This window comes from Meleagris gallopavo, chromosome Z (genome assembly GCF_905368555.1).
Source record: "Meleagris gallopavo chromosome Z, MGAL_WU_HG_1.1, whole genome shotgun sequence".
NCBI classification, from domain to species: Eukaryota; Metazoa; Chordata; class Aves; order Galliformes; family Phasianidae; genus Meleagris; species Meleagris gallopavo.
Window position 1 is genome coordinate 73128057 of NC_139435.1, and position 20619 is coordinate 73148675.

Genomic DNA, 20619 nt, shown 5'->3' on the forward strand with positions numbered 1-20619 from the left:
GTTCGCGGCTGGGTGGAGAACAGGGCGGCTTTAGGAGTGGATCGGAGCTGGTGGGAAGAACTGTGAAACGCTTCATGCAGTTCTGAACGTGGTTTTGCAGAAATCAAGCTACAGAAACTTCCATGGGACACCAGCATGTGTATTTATACATACCAGTCTTCGTTGTATGAATGTGTTTATATGCATGTATATAAACGTGTATAATAGTACATGATACGTGCGTATGCATTTGCATCTGCAAACAAACAAGCAGAAAAACAGCAGTTTAATAAATGCATTCACTCAGCTAAGCTGTCAGTGGATTTGCATTTGTGTGTGCACCTTTAAATCTCAAAAGTCAAGGCTGACTCTTTGTAGAACACTTTATTTTTACTTCCATTTCTAGTGTTTGTGTATTTTGGCAGCAGTTTTCAATCAGACTTCAAGGCAGGAAAAGTGGCTCTGCTGGACAAGCCCAACCTGAAGGAGTGTGTGCTACATCATTCAACAGTAATAGAGCTGGTAGTGTTAGTACTAGGTGTAATTTGTGCAGCAGTGTAAATGCACGTAATGCTTTACAGACACAAAGTGCTGTGAGGTGTTAAAGAATCTGAAAAAAATAACGGTGTGCAGAGAAAAACTGCAAACAGAAGAGAGCGTAGCAGTGTGTGATGAAGGTCTCACCTCCTGTAGGTGGTGCTTGCCCTTCTGGCTGTCAGTTTAGCCAGACAGGTTGGCCTTCATAATGTACACTGTCTGTAAAGCTAGGCAAGTGAAAACGTAGTTTAGCAATGAGTCTAAATTCTGGAAAACGAAGGAGAATCTATGTGAAGACTCTCAGGATTAGCTCTTATGGCTGCTTTGCTTAGGTAGCAGTAATTCACTTAGCTCATTAGGATCTTAGGATCAGTCTGTAACTTTCACTTCTTGATCCTCCTTTGAATTCCTAGGAGCCCTCACACTAAGAGCAGAATTTTATAGACTCTACTGGTGCAGAGGCAGGTTTACAGGAGGAAGGTGCGTCCATTCACTTGCATTTTTGGCATTAAGAGGCCACAGATATATGGCAGAATTAGTCTGATCCTGTGTGGAGCCATTTCTGCATGTGTTCAAAACCTATATGCATCCTTGCTTTTCCTTTGTAATATGCAGAGGTGTCTTGTGGTTAAAAGACATGAAAGATAAGGTCAGAAATTAAATATTGTAGCAAGATATTTTTACTGATGGCATAAGAAACGCTTTCATGAATTTTCCTGCAGGAAAGTAGATAAAATAACTACAGAAGTTATTAATCCAGAATCAGATAAGCAAGACTGTGATTGCTGTGCCCCTTTTAATTCCCTTTGCCATTCTTAGCTGGATTTTTTCCTATTTCAAGCTGAATATTTAATCCCAGTAGTGTGTGAAGAAGCTGAGTGTGCTTAGAGGAAACAGGTTGACTAAATAAAGGCGAAAGAAGGACATCTCTGTGCAGTGCTGGAAGGTGGGCCAGCTGACACTCAGACACAGTAATATGGAGTGCCGTGACAGAGTTTTACAAGTATGTATTTAAAGTTGGTCTTTTGAGGGACTGACATCAGGGTTTGTTTTCTTCAGTGGTGTGCGACTGCAGTCAGACGAACAAACGTGGCTGATTTGTTCTCGTTTCCCAGTCACTGAACCTCCAGTAGGCCATTCCTGTGTCATTTCGCAGCTGAGGAAGAAAAGAGCAGCTGCATAGTAATAGATGGGTGAAGGCCCAGTCTGTGCACTGTGCTGCACGCGCTCCGACCGGAGCCCAGGGTGGCACACACTGACCTGTTGCTGCAGTGTCCCCTTCTGGTGGAGGATGTCTGAGTGTTGATCTCATCAATCAGCCACGTGTGCCAGCCGGTGGGATTGCTAGGGCCAAGGGGCAAGAAGTGCTTCCTTTACGAAGTCCTTCTGGACAGCTAAACCACTTTGAGTGCGTTGACCTGTGTGTGTGTTTTCATTCTGTTTGCCCTTCACGTTGTGGTGCCTTTCAGTGATTCAGGGCAGAAGAAAACAGACTACAGCACTTGCTACTTACTAGGGTAACCCTAATTCTCTGTTCCCCTCTGAATATAAAGTCTCCAGATTATTATTTTTTTTTCTGTCAAATTAGGCTGTACTATCTTCTAAATGAGCAATAGACAGGACTGATTTTTCTCATGCTACAGTTAATACATCTTGTTGCTATGTTGCAGTTATACTTTTCAGAGAAGTTACATAGTTCTTAACATATCTGAAAAGCCTCAATAAGGTTGACTAATACCTTTTAATCCCGAAGAAGTGGTAAAAATGACTGGAAAGGGCACTGGTGGTGAGTTGACTACTCGATAATCATACTCGAAGCTACAAGAGCCTTTGTTATTCTAAGAGGAGTATTGGCAAGAAGGTCACACTTTCCTGCTTTTGAAAAGCTTTTTTTTATATTTCTGTTCTGTTTAAATAGTGAGAATACAGGCATTTTTACTAAGTTAATTCACTCTAGGTCATTCATCTTCTGGCACAAGAGGCGCTGCAGCACTTCATTTGAGTACCCATGATTTATTTTACAAAGTTAGATTTGTGAAGGGCAAATAAACACACACCAGTAAGTTAACAAAACCTGAAAAATAAAGTTTGAACTCTGTAATGACTAGTTTTGGTATTGGTTCATTAAGCTTAGAGTGGGCTTTTTCAGTTCAAACATAATCAGAGTTTTTTGTGAAGCTTGTATATTAAATGCTTTGGGATGACATAAGGAAGCCCACATACAGGTAGAAATGTTATTTCTTTAAAGACAATACAGAGCAAGTACTTAATAAGGTAAGTAGAAAATGTGAAAAGAAATTAATGTTACATACTGTTTTCTGTGTTTCTTTATTAAAGCATCATTCTGTAGCCTATGGTTAAACTTGAAAGATTTGTTTCCCCATTTAGGAAAACTATGAACGAATGAAAGCCCTGGTCACTAAACTCCAAGAAGAAGCAGAAAAAATCAGATTAGGTAAGTGTGCTAGTCCAGATTTTAGAAGGCTTGTTAAAACTATTCCTCAAATAGAATGCTTTTCCTTTTTTTGTAATTATTTTTCACTTTAGTTGCGTGTTTACTGATCGTTCAGATACAACATGCTAGATGGATTGTAACAGTCGTACAGAAATGTGTGTCATCTGTTCAAATCTACTTTCATCAGCTGAAAACCTTAGAGTTTATATCCAGGTTAGGTTGGTTAAAAACTTAGTTGATTTTTTTTTTTTTTTTTAAGTAACTGAGTTTAAATAAGAAAAAAGTCCATAGCATTGGTACTAGTTTATCACAGTATTTAGCTAATGCATTTGTTTATCAGGTGGATTAGGTCTATCCTAATGCTGCAAATAAATTACTGGGAAAATGAAATAAATTAAAGCAGGGCTGATACAATCAAAAGATTAATTTCATTCCTAGTGAGGCACAAAGTAAGGAAAGTAGATAATGAAAACTAGGTGTTTAGAGTTGTTTAATTTTTTATAATATCACTGGAAAGTATGTTTCCTTAATAAATTTAATGGCAGTATGTTAAAAATAGGTAAGACTATTAAAAGGTTTTTATTGCTGCGCTTTCCTTTTTACCTGCTTCTTTGCTTCATCCTCCCTCCTGCTTTTACAACGGGTCGGTGTGACAAGTGTGCTTTTGTTCACGTTGCCTGTTTGTCTCTTTACTTGTAAAGGGATTTACAAAGACCTCTGGCGTCGTTTGGCTGGCAAACAGAAGCAAATTTGTACCGGTTTAGAAGGTTGAAATATCTCTGTTTCGGTGTCTTAACTGCTTAGACTACCTGAAGTAATTCCAGTTGACTGAAGAAAAAAGTTTATAGATGTTTAAAGCACTCAGCTTTAACTCTCCCCAGTTAGTATTCATCGTGGCAATATACTGTATGCTGTTTCTTATATAATGTAATCTCTTCTGCGGTTTTAGAGGAGCACATTTAAGATCATGAGCTTTGTTTTTTCTTACTTGCTGTGTATGAGAACTCCAGGATTTCATCAAGATATGTTGAATCCCATAGATTCCCTGTTTTGTATGAGTGTAGAGACCATTCAGTAGTTGTTTGTGTGGCTTATGAGTTAATGGTCATGACCTTCTTTGCTGCAGCACCTTTCCTGTTCTTGCTTATCATATGATAGAAGACTGAAGCCTCAGAGATGCTCTGCCAGGATGTTAAAATATGTACCTTGTGAATGATTGCTTGACCTGTCTTACAGACATGAGGAGAGTTGGATATATAAACTGAAGAGTTTTGAGGGATAGCTGCAAACTCTTTTTCTTTCTGAGAGCTGTTTTTTGGAGAAGGAGCTCTTGACAGAGGTCTTTTTAATATATGTTTCACTCCTTGTTCCTCTGTTGAGTGGGACTTTTGTAAACCCATACAATCTACCTTGTAATCCCAAGCAACAGGAAGAGGATCCCTGCCCCAAAGAATTTACAGGCTGTAATAAATAACAACAAGTAGATGTGTGTTGTCAAGCAAAAGAAGCATCTGAGATACTCCTTGTCTCTGTGAAGAGCAGCAGTTGAAGCCTGCTTTGAAACATTACATTGAAATCTAGTAGACATCGCTGTAGAGGAGCTGTTGAGGAGGAGCTGTCAGGTTAAATGGCCCCTAGTTTGTTTCATCGTTAGGGAGGCTGCTCCACGATGGGGGTTACTGTAGTGTTGATTGAACTTCTCAGTTCTGGAAGAGAAACTAATAGAAGGGCTCTAAGGCCTGCAGGGCAAGCATTTATGATTAGCGTGAGAAGAGCAGGGATGGGCAGAGATGACAAAAATCGTAGGATGGAAAATGGTTCTTGCAGCAGCACTGCAAGTGTAAATGGGAAAGGCAAGATGGTATCTGCCAAGGTCAGGTAAAACATAGTGGTAGTCGTGATGTGGGATGTTGAGAATTTGGGTGAGAATATTAGCTTTGTGGGTATGAAATGTTTAAGAGACTTGTGCAGAAAGAGACCTGTGTGAAAAGCATGTGCAAAGTTTAGGCTGGATATGCAGACCTAATGAGCATACTGAATCAGAAATAAGCTGTGGGCTTTCTGGCCTGCCTGCTATGTGGGAAATTATGCCTTCGTTTCAGCTGCGATGGAATTGTTTTGATTAGAATATCTGACGTGATGTTATGTTTTAGTTCTAAGAGAAAAACAATGTTGATAACACACTGATGTTTATAGCTACTGCTGAGCAGTGTTGTACAGAGCAGAGGCTGTTCATAGCCAAAGGCCCAAGGAGCTGGGAGGAACAGAAGTAGCTCAGCTGGCTTCAACTAGACAGAGGGATATTCCATGCCATGTGACACCATGCAGGAGGAATTTTGAAGGGGGTGGGAGTTGATTATTTTTTTTTCTCTTCCACTGCTTGGGAGGCAAGCTGGGCATCAGTTGGAAGGTGGCAAGCAATTTCTTGAGCACTACTTGTTACATACATTGATAATATATATAGTCATAGCTATTATCCTTTTCCTTTTTTCTGTCTTAGTAAACAGTTTTATCTCAACCCACAAGTTCTTTTTTTTCCCCCAATTCTCTCCTCTGTCCCACTGGGATGAGGGGAGTGAGCAAACAACTGTGTGGTGCTTAGCTGTCTGTCAGGTTAAATCACAACATCATAGTGGTTAAGGAAGGAGGTAACAAGGAAGGTCTGACCGGTAGGCTTAACAGCTCTGTTGCAGCAATGCTTAGCTGACAGTATAGAAGTCTCAGGAGAAATGTCAGCAAAAAAAACAACTTCTTTACTTTGGGGGGATACAGTTTTAGATTGACAAGGTGGATCAGTGATCTGTCTACATAAATACACTGTTTGGATAAGCTGTTGCTAATAAAGGGGCTGAGATGTGTCAACTGATGTGAAACTGAGATGTCTCAAGCGTTGAATGATACAAAGCTCTGGAGAGCAAAGGATATGATTTAGGTTGGCGTCAAGTAAAAGGTTGAAATGAAGCAAAGGTAAGTAAACTTTGATATTAAATGTTGTCTTTCTGAAATCTGTTGCTTACAGTTTTGAAGTAATCTAAGGAGATGAATCTTCACTGTATTGGGTCTTTGAGGATTGGATTCAGCATAGCTATTTTGAACTCATTTGGAGAAGCTTTCTTCTGTCCTTTCCTCTGTGAATTTGTGTTTTCATTTTGTTTGTGGCCAAACAGCGAAGGAACTGTTTATTAGTTTCTTTGCCTCAAGACTAGCTGTAAAAAAGAGAAGGAAGAATAAGTTATGAGAGGCAAGCATTTGTATCGATATCTTAAATCTGTTTGAAGTGAAAAATGTTATTTATTAAATGCATTATTAAAGTCCATACATAAAAAAATGGAAACTCTTTAGTACTTCCATTCTGAATTTTAATATAACTGGTGATTTATCTGTCTGTGTTCTCAGTAAGGCTAATGTATGACTCTTGTATCACAGGAGGTGGAGAAAAAGCTCGTAAGCTTCACACATCAAGAGGAAAGTTGTTACCCAGAGAGAGAATTGACAGACTTATTGATCCAGGGTAAGTAGTTTCTCTTTTTAAAAACACATCAAATTCTCTTTCACAGGTAATATTCTAGGAGCCTTATTTTCTCATTAGTTTCTATCACCATTTGGAATTTTATAGATGTGTTCTTTGAAATACTCATCTGTTGGTTTTTTTAAATCACATCTTAGAAAATTGAATCTTATGAGATTCGCTGGTGACTAATCATTAGACTGATTGATGTTTAAAATGTTGCTATGGTATTTGTCATTATTAGGTCTCCATTCCTGGAGTTCTCCCAGTTTGCAGGCTACCAGTTGTATGGTAATGAAGAGGTTCCAGCGGGAGGTATTATCACAGGCATTGGACGAATATCTGGGTGAGAGATACAAGTCATCTATCTTACTGGTGTTAAGAAAAGGAAGAAGGTATTGTTTTCTTCAGTTTCCAGTATTAAGCTAGTAGCTTTTTTCAGTATTTCATTTTAGACATCCAAAAAATCAGCGAAGTTAGCATCTTAGTTCATTCAGTCTTGTCTAAAGGAATTGATTTTTTTTTTCAGTTAGTGTTTTGCCTGTTGAAGTTAGACACACGTAGACTTTCTGTTGTCTGGTGAAATAAAGAGATTAGTGAATCAGTAAAGCAATTTGCAAAAGGTAGTAGGACTGGATTCTAGGCTGAGAATTAGTTTTGCTCACTAGAAGTAGCACTGAAACAATTGTTGAAAATAAATATGACTTTGGACAGCATTTCCTTGGGGAATTAAGGAACTGTGAAGCAGAGTGTTGTAGTGCTGAGACTACTGTTACCATATGCATTGGAAGGGAATGCAGTTGAGGAGGGCTACTCTCTTGACCATCCCAGAGGTTTCATGTGTCTTGGTCACATTGCAACTCTTAAGCAACAAATGTATTTATTTACTACAAATACATTTATCTCCCATAAACTTGCTTTATTTTTAGGGTGGAATGTTTGATTGTTGCCAATGATGCAACTGTCAAAGGTGGTACCTACTATCCCATCACTGTTAAAAAACACTTACGTGCTCAAGAAATTGCAATGCAAAACCATCTGCCTTGCATATATTTGGGTAAGTCACATTGCAGAAACAGCAAGTGATCCTTGTCAAGGGCATCTCATAACCTCTAAGTAAAACACTGCTTCTTTTAAAAAGTATTACCGAGACTGATGAATCTCTAGATTTGACTAACCAGGTATGTATTTCAGTTACATTTATCCAAATGCATTTTCACAGTGCATGTTACTTCTGCACTTCAGTGGAAAGTCTTGCTATGCTAGCTTCTCAACACAAATGTAGAGCTGGTTTCACAGAACACAGATGTAGTCGTGCCACTTTTATCACTTCATTTTTATTCATTTTCTTTCCTTCTATCATTCGTGGGCTATCAATCCCATAGTGTTGTCTGAGTGTTCTTAATGTATTAGAGAATAGTACTTTCTTAGCCTGGTTTTATAGAAATACTATTTGTAGGGATTTTGTACAGCGCTGTCTGCCTTTCATTCTCAAATCCCACTCTAGTAACTTGAATCCATTAACTAACTTCAGCCAAATTGTACTGTGAGATTTCATAGAGTGTGTAGGCCAGTTGATTTTGTGTATGTAAGGAAGCATTAGAGTACAGAGTAATTATCTTTGTATTGTCCCTGTTAGAAAAACAGGATGGTTTAGTCCTCTGTTCTGCTTGTCGTAGCAGCTCAAAGGCACTGATTGGTTTACCACTGAGGACACTTAACTAAAAGTCAGCATAAAGATAGGTAGGTCCTGGCCAGTAACAGCATGTGAAGGATTAGAAGAAATGTGAACCTGAAAGTATTGATGGAGTGGACAAGGTGACAGCGTGGATGGAGGCTTTGTAGAATTGTCATACTGCAGTGGAGGGGTAATTGCTGTTTGAGGTTGTTGTTCACGAAAGCTGTAAGAAATTTAGCCTTGCTGTTTGCAAAACAGCTGTGATTTCTCTTTTAGTCTGACTTACTAACAACTTCTGTGAGTCCAGACAGCTCTTAACCTTTTAGTGAACGTATCAGTGAGCAAAACTGTGTCACGCTGCCATTTTAAGGTCTAATGGAATAAAGAAATATGGGACATAGGTTTGCCTTCGAAAAATGTGTTGGAAAGAGATATCCAACTCAGCAGGGCACCAGCAATGAAAAAAAGTTCCTGGAATATGTTGATGATAACTTCCTCTTCCAAATGGTACAGGAACCCACCAGAAAAGGTGCTACACTGGACTTTGTCTTCACCAACAAGAAGGGGCTGGTGAGTAATATGAAGCTCAAGGACAGCCTTGGCTGCAGGGACCATGATATCATGGAGTTCAAGATCCTCAGGATGTCAAAGAAGGTGCATAGCAAGGTTGCTACTCTGGACTTCAGGAGAACAGACCTTGAATTCTTCAGGGAACTGCCTGGCAAGGTGACATGGGGTATGCCCTGGAAGAAGGAGGGCGGTCCAAGAAGGCTGGTTGGCATTCAAGGACCATCTCCTCTAAACCCAGGAGCAGTGCATCCCAAAAGAAGGAAAGGCAGGCAAGGATGCCAGGAGGCCTCCATGAATCAAAAAGGACCTCCTGGACTTACTTAGCTGCAAAAAGAAAGTCCAAATGGAGTAGAAGGAGATTACCTGGGAGGACTACAAAGAAGCTGTCTGAGAAGCCAGGGATCAGGTTAGAAAGCTAAAAGTTGGTTAGAATTAAATCTAGCCAGGCATATTAAGGGGAGCAAGAAGAAATTCTACAGGTATTTCAGTAACAAAAAGATGACCAGGGAGGATGTGGGTCCTCTCCTGAAAGAAACTGGAGACCTGGTCACAAGCTAAGCTCAGGTACTCATTGATTTCTTTGCCTCAGTTTTTACCAGCGAGGGGTCTAGCCACAACACCCAAGCTGCAGAAAGCAAGGGTAAGAACTTGGATAAAGAAGGTCTGCCTGCTGTAAGTGAAGATGAGGTTTGAGATCACCCTAAGAACCTCAAGATCCATGGAACCTGATGAGATCCATCCAGGAGTTCTGAGGGAGCTGGCAGATGAAGTTGCTGAGCAGCTTTCCATCATATTTGAAAGGTCGTGGCAGTCTGGTGAAGTTTCCACTGATTGGAAAAGGGGAAACATAACTTCCATTTACAAGAAGGGCAAAAAAAGAAGATCCAGGAACTACAGGACAGTCAGTCTCTCCTCTGTGCCTTGCAAGATCACAGAGCAGATCCTCCTGAAGGCCCAAATAAGGCACATGGAAAATACAGATGATGTGATTGATGGTAACCAGCACAGCTTTACCAAGGGCAAATTCTACCTGACAAGCTTGGTGGCCTTTTATGATGGAGTTACGTGTCAGTGGATAAAGGAAGGGCAACTGAAGTCGTCTCCCTGGACTTCCGCCAAGTATTTGACACTGTTCTGCACAACATCCTGGTCACCAAATTGGAGAAAAAGGGATTTGAGGAATGGACCAGTCAATGAATTAAAGAATTGGCTGGATGGTTGCATAAAGATTTGCAGACAACAGCTCAGTGTCCAAGTGGAGGTCAGTGATGAGTTGCATTCCTCAGGGATCGGTGCTATTTAACATCTTCGTAGGTGTCGAGGACAGTGGGATTGAGTGCACCCTCTGCAAGTTTGCAGATGATGCCACCCTGAGAGGAAGAGTCTGCCTGCCTGAGGGTAGGGAGGTCTTGCAGTAGGATCTGGATAGACCAGATAACTGGGCTGAGACCAATTATGTGAGTTTCACTAAGACCAGTTACCAGGTCCTTCACTTTGGCCACAGCAACTCCTTGCAGGAGGTTGGAACTAGATGCTCTTAAGGGTCCCTTCCAACCCGGTCCGTTCTGTGATTCTGTGAAGTCAGTGCATGTAGACTGTTGCTCAGGAAGAGAACTTGGCAGAAGCCAAAGTGGCTAGAGACACTTGGCATTCGTGTGCATTTCTTTTTCATTTTCTGTTCTTTTGAGTCTTTTGATATGTTTTCATGGAGTGGAACAATAGCTGAAGTTAGCGACCTATAATTTGTAAAGCACATCAGGAGGCAAGGGCGTGTATAAACGATGCTTCTGAAGACAGTAAAAGGTCTTCAGTGTGTCTGGATAATCAGTGTGTGAAACTACATGTGTTACGTATTTCAGGGGCATTTAATGGTAGTTTCTTCTTCAGAACTTGTGACAGAATCGCAACAGAAAAATAGATTTTAAGATGCATGCTGAAAGTATTCTTAGTTTAAATGTTTTGTGTGGGCGGTACTCGGTGTGGGTGGTACTTGGGCTCAGGTGGGTGGTAGTTACAGGGGGTGGTTCTGGGTGGTACTTGGATGGGTCACGGGTTCACGGGGTGGTTGTGTGTCACGGTAGATAGGTAGTTGTTGTGCAGCATTAAATGGGCACTTGAGCTGTACCCTATGGCGTGTGTCTCTCGTGTCCCTGTGCTGGGTAGGAGTGCAGACGGAAAGGGTGCTGATAAGGTGTTGTGGACCGGGCTGGGATTGCATGGGGTTAGCAACATCTTGCACTAAGATGAATTTGGAAGTTTATGTAAGGAATTTCGATTGCATCTCTTAGCACAACTGAGCTTTTTTTTCTGTTGGGGGGGAGAGTGGATGTTAGTTGTGTAGTTGCATATGTGATGTTGCTAGTGTTACATTTTCAAGAAACGTGTAATAACATACCTAGATTCATGGCAATACGTGCAGCATTAGCATGTGTTGGCTATTTTAAATAACGTGCAGATGTTCTACTACTAACTTCTGTGTATAACACTGTTCAAAGGTGTGTTAATGTGTTTTCATCTACTGTAGTTGATTCTGGAGGAGCAAATTTACCTCGGCAAGCAGAAGTGTTTCCAGATCGAGATCATTTTGGTCGCATTTTCTATAATCAAGCAATCATGTCTTCTCAAGGAATTCCGCAGGTAATTTGCTTTAACTTCAGGTTGAAGTATATTAATTAGTTCTTATACTTGCTGCTTTTGTCTGATTTCAGGGTTTATACCAGTGCTTTATTTTAGACAGCACAGAGTTGTGCTGACCCGATGGCCCAGTCTGGAGATTAGAGGCACTGTAAACACATTAACTATCCACAAAAAGTCATCATTTTGAAAAGGCTGTCTTCTTTCTTGGTCTTAATGTTGGTTGCATGACCTACCTGCTCCTATCTTGGAGTGGGAGAAAAGAGAACTTGACAGTATGGTAAGTAGGTTTGTGTAAGAAAGCAGTAGAAAATCTCTTGAAACAGTTGGTTATTTTGCATCATTGCTACAAGGGTGAAGATCCCTTTGACAATGGCTAGTAAATGAGACTTAGTTTTTGAGTGACACATGTATATTTATATAGCCATTTTATGCATGGATCACTGTATGATAAAGCAGCTCTGACATTGAAGTCATTTTCTAATGTATTAATGATGCATAGAATCATTGTGACTTTTAGTCACAGCTCCTGGATTTAGAAATGGTTTTGTGTCATGGATATTTCAGGAATGTGTTGAGGGCAATGTTTTTGATGCAGGTGGCCAGCTAGGAGAGGTGCTGTAATTGGTCTGTTATTCATGAACATTGTAGAGGTTTTTGAGATGTAAGAGCTGATGGCAGCCTTGGCTGCAGGGAAAATGGGGTGCGGACTGTAAGATCCAGATGTAAGTGCAGAAGGTAAGTAGAAGGATAAAGACCTAGGACTTTAGCAGGTTTGGCTTGCCAAGGGAGCTGTCAGCTGGCACCTGTGGAAGGCCACTAGGAGGGCAGAGGAGTCTTTGAAGATAACCATCTCCAAACACCGGAACTTTCTATCCTAATGTACAGCAAAGTAAACCAGTTTCTTTCCGTGAAGTTGCTGCCTAGTCAGTAAGCTCCTGGCCTCTTCACATGCTTACACAGCTCTGTCATTTATCCCCTTCGCAGGCTGAAGAATTCAAGTTTACTTAGCAATTCCTGATACGAATGTTTTACATTTCTGATCATCCTTGTTTATTTTCTCTATGTCTATTGTCAGATTCTGTTGTGTATTTTCTGAAATGAAGGGAACAAAGGACTTTATTGTTAAAGGAGACAGTCACATGGCTGTTGTACTGAAAGATTTTTTTTTAAGTTTCAGTAACTTAATGGAGTCTGGGGACTCCGGTCATTATCTGGTATCATAGTAGTGGTTTTTAGATCTTACGTTGAAGATGAATATGTAAACCCAATTACTACGGCTGAAATTACTGAGGTTATGCAGGACCTTGCTTGAAAGTCCTGTTCCTTAAGTCATGCTGCCGGTTTTAGATATACCTTGAAACAGCATTCACGCATTTATAAAGTCCTGAATGTGTCTTTGTAGTGCTTCATTAGAGTAGCAGTGACAGTGACCTTAATCAAAATTAGGTGTTTGAAGGGTTTGCCTTTTAATAATGCACTTACTGTTTGGTATGATGTGGATAAAAGTGATTTTCTTGACACTAATGAAAATTTTACTTTCTTAAAGTGTTCATACAGGGCTGGGGATGGAAAAGTTGTTCTTGAAGTTATTCCTTCATTTAAAATACGTAATGAATGTGTTCTGTTTGAGGGTTGTTTATTTGTTTCATTTCAGAAGAGCACTATTAACCTTTGTAAATCTGCTATTGATTCCATGCAAACAGATTGTGGTAGCTAGAATCATCTTCCCTGTCTGAGAGGATGCATCATTAGGAAGTAGTATTAATTAGGAAATAGCACTGCTTGTGATTTCCACTCACATTAATTCTTCAAGCATGGGAGTTTGGAAATTGTTTTTATCAGCTGTTACTCTGGCTGAAGGTCTATTTTATCAATTCACTCATCAACCTGTCTCAATTTTGACCATACAGTAATTGCTTTTTTTTGCTTATTTTTTTTCCCAGTTGCCTGTGCTGCTTTAAATTTCTCCCTCCAATTTTACCTGTGACTAATTTATTATACTCCTACTGCAGCTTTAAATTGCTCTGATGTCTGTATAGCTGTGAATCAGAATGCAGTGATTAGCTTCGCATTAGCTGCTTCTTATGCTCTCTTATACTCATGTGGCATGGATACATCAAGAAAGCTGAACTGCTGATTTTTATTGCTTTTTTAGGTAATTTTCAGTGCATTATTTCTGAGAATTGAGTCAGAACATGGCATTGGTTAGAAAATTTGAGGTTGTGCTTTTTAACAGGTTGACTTTAATTTTGCAGTACGTGGATAAACCAATACATGCATTAGAGAAAATAAGACCTGAATTAAATTGAAATGCAGCTATGCTTTTCATCATGAGCAGAAAGTTAAGAATAACTTATTTTTCAGGATTGTTTGCTGCTGCAGTGTTTATTATGTATGAGATAAGTCAGTGTTTGTTGTTGTTTTTTTTAATGTCACCAGAGTACTACCAGTGGAAGGTGGGTACTGGTTGATCTTAAAATTACACATAAGAGTGAAGCAGATATTATTTATGCTAAAGCAGATAATGAGTTAAAAAACACACACTGAAGGAGCAGAGCTACTGTGGCATAGGTTTGTCAGCACTGATGCACTGAAGAACTGAAGTCACGTATTAGTAGATGTGAGGAGTCTTCTCCAAAGGCTGCTAACAGTGTTGGAATTATACTGATAAGCAACTGCTTCCTTGTGTTTAGTGTGAATACCAGGAGCAGTTTCCAAATTTCACCCTGTTACAGTTCAGTGGCCAAGACAAAACCTTTGGTAGAATGTAAGTCTCTTCAAATACTTCATATACGTAACTTATAGTACTTCATATATGAATTTTCATATGGGCAAGTCTAAAGGTGGAGTGTCGAAGACTGTTGAAAACTAGAGAGATGCCCTGTTGTTTTTTGCTTTTGAATAAAAGCTGAGATACTGTGTTTGTCACGTCAAGCAAAAGTAATCTTGGACAGCAATGTCCAACCACCTAAATTAAAATCTGTGCGATCTATAATAGTAGTTATGTGCCCACATTTTCTGGTTTAAGGGTTGAGCAATTACTAACTCATGTTTTTTGTTTTCCTACTAGATAGCAGTAGTGATGGGATCCTGTACCGCAGGAGGCGCGTACGTACCTGCAATGGCTGATGAAAGCATTATTGTTGGCAAACAGGGAACAATATTCTTGGGAGGACCACCACTGGTAAGCATGGGGAGGTTTTTTGCTAACGCAGCTCATTACGCTGCTGACTGCTCTGTACAATTTAAACTGTTCAGCCCTATTTTGGCAAGATGTTTCCAGATCTTTTGTAGGATATTTTGCGTTTTTTAAATATATCTGAATGCTTACACTGTAAGTGAAAGCTTTGTTGTTAGTTACAGCAATATGTTTATGTATAGATAAGACTTTGTTAAGGTGATTTTATAATACTCCTTTAGGTTGCTACGTACACTGTAAATGGTAAAAAATCTCTTCCATATTCAATTGTGTAGGCTCTAGGTTTGTCTTGAAATAAAAAATGAAAACATGCATATTATAGTGAACACTCTGGATCAGAAGACTTCAGAAGATGGACTAATGTGCTATATTTGATGTCAGTTTAGAGACAAAGGCTTGCACTAGTGATGGCATTTGTCATCCTTACTTTACTTTCTTAATAAGGAAATTGCTCATAAGGAAACTGACCTGAGGAACTCCTATGAATTAAAAGTTGCTTTTGTTATAGAATACATAATGGAATTTCTGTCTGTGAAATACCACAGCTTAAGGCATCTTGACAGAAATGGGAGTGTTTTAGTAGTTTTTGTTTGTTTGTTTTAAAGGACTGTACTACTGTATGTTCTAGTGTGGACTTACATGTTTTATAGTGATATAAATGTTTTGTTTCTGACAAGTACTGCTTTACTCAACATAAACTTTACAAGGGGAAAAAAGGAATCTCAGGTAGTGTTGGGATAGTGCTGCAGCAAACAGATAAGACAACATCCAGCGCAATATTTCTAGTCTAGATGTAACCTGACTGGATAAACTTGCTTATTTAAAATAGTCAAGAATGTTGTCTCATTGAACAATTTGGTCCTAAGCAGCACATTGCTCTGTTTTGGTTATAGTGACTTAGAAACTTTGTGGTATTTCTTTTGACAAAGTCAGGTGCAAATCAAATGTCTCTCAGAGGTTCTTCCTGCCAGTATTCTGTTCCACGTTGTTGCCATGTGACAAATGGCAGCAGAGTGGCACTCTGACAGAATGGCATCTAACATGGAAGTGTAGATGAAGCAAAAGTGTGGAATTGAATTCTTCCATGTGGAAAAGATGGCACCCATTGACATTCATCAACAAATGTTTATGGAGATCAAACAGTGAATGTGAGCATGGTGGGGCGGGGGACCATCTGTATGTGGTCGTAAATCTTGTAAACTGATACCTGGTTTAGAAGTGATGATTGTTCTGTCTGTCTTTTACTGCCTTCATACACTATGTGGGTGATGAATAATAGCTTCACTAGCTTGTGAGGAATTCTTTTCAAAAGGTGTACACTGTGCTAGCAGTGGTGACAGTGATGTGAAAGACAAGCCGTGTTCTGGGTGGCACAGCCATCATACCACAGAATGAAGAGTGTCTTGATCAGCTCATCTGTACGCATCAGCTAATGATATGACAATGTTGAAAAACAGAATTTTGTAGCTGAGAATTTGCTCTATCAGGTATTGTTCCTGTGCTCTGTGTATCTGTTGTGGTTTCCATGGAAATAAATAGGCATTACTTTCAGAGTGACCCCCATAGCAGCTGTGCAGGAGACTTTTGTCAGGTTAGGCAGCTGAAAAATGCCAGCCTGAATCAGGCCTCAAGGGGAATACTTGGCAAGGCAAGTGAGTGTCTGTAAGAGTACTGTGTAGTCAGAAAGGAAGAAAACTTCTCAATACTTCCAGAGGAAGATTTCAGAACTATCCTCCCATTTAATTTGTTCTTTAGCAACCTGCAGATGCAACAATTTTTATCTTTGTGCGTATAGATCAAACTTCAATATCACCAGCTGTCAGCTTTCCTGCTGGGGAGAGGTTTTCATATTCTCACTGAAAATATTTTACTTGCCTTACTGTAAGCATCAAAATTACTTCAGAGTCCCATAGAAACATCTGCTTCATGTTGTTGCAGATATTGTAGCCTTTACTGTGCATGCTCTGTTCCCCAAAATGCCATTCTTATATGAAAAAAAAATTGGATTTGACTGTCCTACTCTCTTGCCTAAAAGAAAACATCCTAAGGAAACAAAAGAAGAATCTAGTTGTAATCAGTCTCGGAATGTGTATGTTTTTTAAAAAAAGAATTGAAAATTGGAAGTACAGTCCAAAGTCTAAAGTTTTCTCAGTGTTCTTTTTGGGAAGATGAGTAGTAAAGACTTCATGAGCAGGTAGGTATTGATAGTGAGTAGGAGCAATGTCACACAGCCATTCTGCACTCCCCCCAAATTGCAGAATCAATATCTTTGCTTTGTAGCTTAGGTGCTGTATTGATAGGCATTGTCATCCCATCAAAAATTTGCTGCTTTCTTTGTTCCCTTCGCAGTGGTGAAGCGAAGTCTGGAGAAAAGGGAAAAGTGCAAAATTCCTGTATATTTTTGTGCTAGGGCCTCTGTACACAGCAGCATTATTTGTTTCCAGAAATGTGATTTTTTTTAATAAAGTTTGTGTGCATTTCTGCTGTTGATTTCAAATAGGGGTTTCTTTGAAAATCTGAAAACAAGTAGAGGCTGTATCTGCAGTTGGAGTTAAATAGTACTAACTTTATAAAAGTTCACTAAAATTGCTGTTTGTAGAATTCTCAGTGAATGTCAAACCCATGTAGAGCATGTAGTCTGAAGATATAGTCTGACAAAGAACTTGGAAACTCCATTCCATCTGATCTCTGATATCCCATTCTAAAATTTTGTCAGAATTTTGTTCATTTTCCTTCTCTTAATATTCTTTTGTATTCCAGAGAAAGGAAATCTTAGTTGTATTGTAAATTTGTTTTACGTGTATTGGTACAGTGTTTTGAAAGACTTGGATACGTGATCCATGGGGGGGTGCTTGGTTTATTGGTTTATTGAAACAGTAGTATTACATACTACTATTTATTTATTTTTAATACATATTTATTAGCTAATAATCTCTCAGACTGATAAGTGCAACATATTTCCTTCAAAAGTGGCTGATCTTTATTTCATAGTGACGTGTTATTCTATTTCTAGTTAATAAAGACAAGGACATATTTAGCCAGGACTCACGTTTTTTGTTTTTTTTTTTCATGGGCCTTCAGTTAGGATGGGTTTAGGAAAGGCACAGCCCACTTGGAGTTCAGTCTGGCAGGAGGCACAAAGGGCAGGAAGGTTGAGTTCTGTAGGTACAGCAAAAGTGAAAGAAAGATGAGATAAGATGCAAGCCTGTTGCTGAATAGGATAATGAAACCTGTGACAAGGGACATGGAAGAGGCTGGGATACTCAATGCTGTCTTTACCTCAGTCTTTACTGGCTGGCTCTGTGCTCAGGAATCCCAGGTCCCTGAGGCCAGAGGGAAAGACTGAAACAGAGGAGACTTCTTTGTGTAGGACGATCAAGCTAGGAAACACGTAATAGCTCAGACATAGAAAGGTCTATGGGGTCTGATGAGATGCCCCCATGTGCGCTGAGCAGCCAGGTGCATGTTATTCCATGGTCATTTTTGGTCAAGGGGCAAGAGGAGGAATTCAGGTAACTACTGGCTGAATGGCCTCACCACAGTACTTCAGAAGGAGGAACAAAATTATTAGGGACAAGAAAATTAGGGACTGGGAGTAGACACGTTGGATTTGCAATAGGGAAAATGAGCTTGAGCAACTAGATGGTTTTCTTTACTAAGATGATTGGCTCAGTGGTTGAGGAGAGAGCAGTGAATGTTGTTTATCTTGACTTTCACAAGGCTTTTGATGCTGTCTCCTGGAATGACAAACTGATGAGGTGCAGACTGGATGAGGTGGAATGTTTAAAAAAAAAAAAAAAAAATTGTTTAGAAGTTGTACTGAGGGACATGGATTAGTGGGAAATACTGGGGTTAGGTGGATGGTTGGGCTGAATGATTTTGGAGCTCTTTTCCAACCTTGGTGATTCTATGGATCCAGCAAGTTTGCAAGTACTACAAAACTGGGAAGAACAAAGGATAGTGCAGATGAGCGTGCTGTTCAGTGGGACCCTGACCAGCTGGACAGGGGACTGACAACTGCCTCTTGAAGTTCAATACCAGGGAAATTATTTCTTGGAAGGAATAAACGCCATGCACCAGGAGAGTCTGGGGATTAACTGCTTGGGAAAGTATGTCAGAAAATGCTGTGTGTTACAGTGGATAACCAAGTTAAACAGCATTGTTCCCCTGCTGCAAAGTGACTGGCAATATCGTGGTCTGCTTTGGGCAAAGTGTTTTCAGCAAGTCAGGAGTGGTAGTTCTTCCCCTCTACTCAGTACTCATAAAAACACACTTTGGGCACTGGCTCCAGCTCTGGGCTTCCCAGTGCAATTAAGTCATGGTCTTACAGAAGTGGATTTAGTGAAGGGACCAATCCATGGCATGAGGAAGGGGTGAGAGCTGAGACTAGCTAGTCATACAAAAACTCAAGAAATCACACTCTTGTGTATGAGTACCTGGTGGGGGCAGGAAATGATGGTGGAACCAGACATCTCTTTTGAGAAATGGTATATGAAGAGGCTGTGGACACAAATACAAGAAATAGAGGAGGTTCATTTTAGATACAGTAAAGCACTTTTACTGTGAGGGTTGGGTGGTCGTGCACCAGACCAAGTTACATGCAGAGGTTTTAAAATCTTCATCCCTGGAGATACTGAAAACTCATCTGTATGTGATCATAAATCTTGTAAACTGATACCTGGTTTAGAAGTGATGATAGTTTTATCTGTCTTTTACTGCCTTCATACACTGTGTGGGTGACGAATAATGGCTTCACTAGCTTGTGAGGAATTCTTTTCAAAAGGAGTACAGCAGAGCTTGAGGGAAAGTTATTTCAGTGGAAATGCGTCAAGAGGGTTTTTTGTGTGTGTGTTGTTTTTTTTTTTTTAATCTTACCAGCAGTAAATGATACTGCTTTATTTTAAGGAGGAATGCATTTGCTGTTAACTGGTTTTGTCATATGTATGGCTTGACTTAGTTCATGCATTCCAGTTATTTTTACAGAGACATCATAATAGATCCTAACAGTTTCATGCCATTATTGCATTCTTAGAAAATAATTCGTATTAATTTACTGTGTTTATAATGGAAGATCTAGATCATAAAAGTTGATAGTAATTGATTTATGATTAGTGTCAAAATAAGTAACTAAAATCCACAGAATAAAAGTTTGCTCAGAGAAAGCAAACAGAGGCTTTTTCTTTTTTTTTTTAAACAACACAGGAAAGCGTCTCATTTTAAAGTACTTCCTTGTTAGCTGCTAAAAAAAACATTTTGTGAGGTTACTGTGCATTAATGTGTAGGTATGTCCACACTAAAAGTAGATAGAACAGCAAAGAGCAGAGTAAATGGAGAGTCTTTCTCAGTAAGAACTATATATAAGTCATGCAGGTACCAAATCAGTCAAATTAAGTAGATTTGACAGAATTCTGTGTTGTTATACTTGAAATGCTGTGAAGGACAGTAACTGAAGAAATATTAATGAAGAAACATTTTGCAGAGTATGATTGTATTGCTTAATTAGGTCTGTGTAAATACGAGTACGAGACAAGTGTCATTTCCCTTTTCTTGTTGTAGGTTAAAGCAGCAACAGGTGAAGAGGTATCAGCAGAGGATCTTGGTGGGGCAGATCTTCATTGCAGGTTTGAAGAAATATTTTCCCAGTGTTTACTTCTTCCATTCTTTAGACTTTAGTACAGTGTTTGTGTGTATATATATATATATATATATATATATATATTTAATTACTATTGTTTAGATTTTAAAACTGTATTTAGATCTTAAAAGTTTGTGATTTTCTGTTTGATTATCAGATAGTGATGAGCTAGAATAATAATTTTTGAGAGGTTACTATATTTTTGCAGATAATATCACAGTTGCAAATTACTGGAAACGAAATCAAAATAGCCTGCCATTTCTTTGAAAGGAGGGCGGTCAGGCACTGGCAGAGGCAGCCGAGATGCTGTGTGCCTGGAGGGGCTCAGGGCCAGGTTGAGTGGAGTGCTCTCCAGCCTGGTCTGATGGGTAGCAGCCAGCCCATGGCAGTGGCGTGGGCTTTAGAGTCTCTTTCAACCCAA

At 39.5% G+C, this 20619-nt stretch overlaps 1 protein-coding gene across 1 annotated transcript in view; it reads left to right on the forward strand.

The window, feature by feature from the left end:
- The window catches only part of MCCC2 (methylcrotonyl-CoA carboxylase subunit 2), a 34789-nt gene that overhangs the window by 501 nt on the left and 13669 nt on the right, over positions 1–20619 (forward strand). The window contains exons 2-8 of the mRNA XM_085213381.1: positions 2905–2971; positions 6398–6482; positions 6724–6825; positions 7409–7536; positions 11252–11364; positions 14435–14548; positions 20120–20184. Of these exons, the coding sequence (XP_085069507.1) occupies positions 2905–2971; positions 6398–6482; positions 6724–6825; positions 7409–7536; positions 11252–11364; positions 14435–14548; positions 20120–20184 (674 nt within the window). The remainder of the gene's footprint in view (positions 1–2904; positions 2972–6397; positions 6483–6723; positions 6826–7408; positions 7537–11251; positions 11365–14434; positions 14549–20119; positions 20185–20619) is intronic.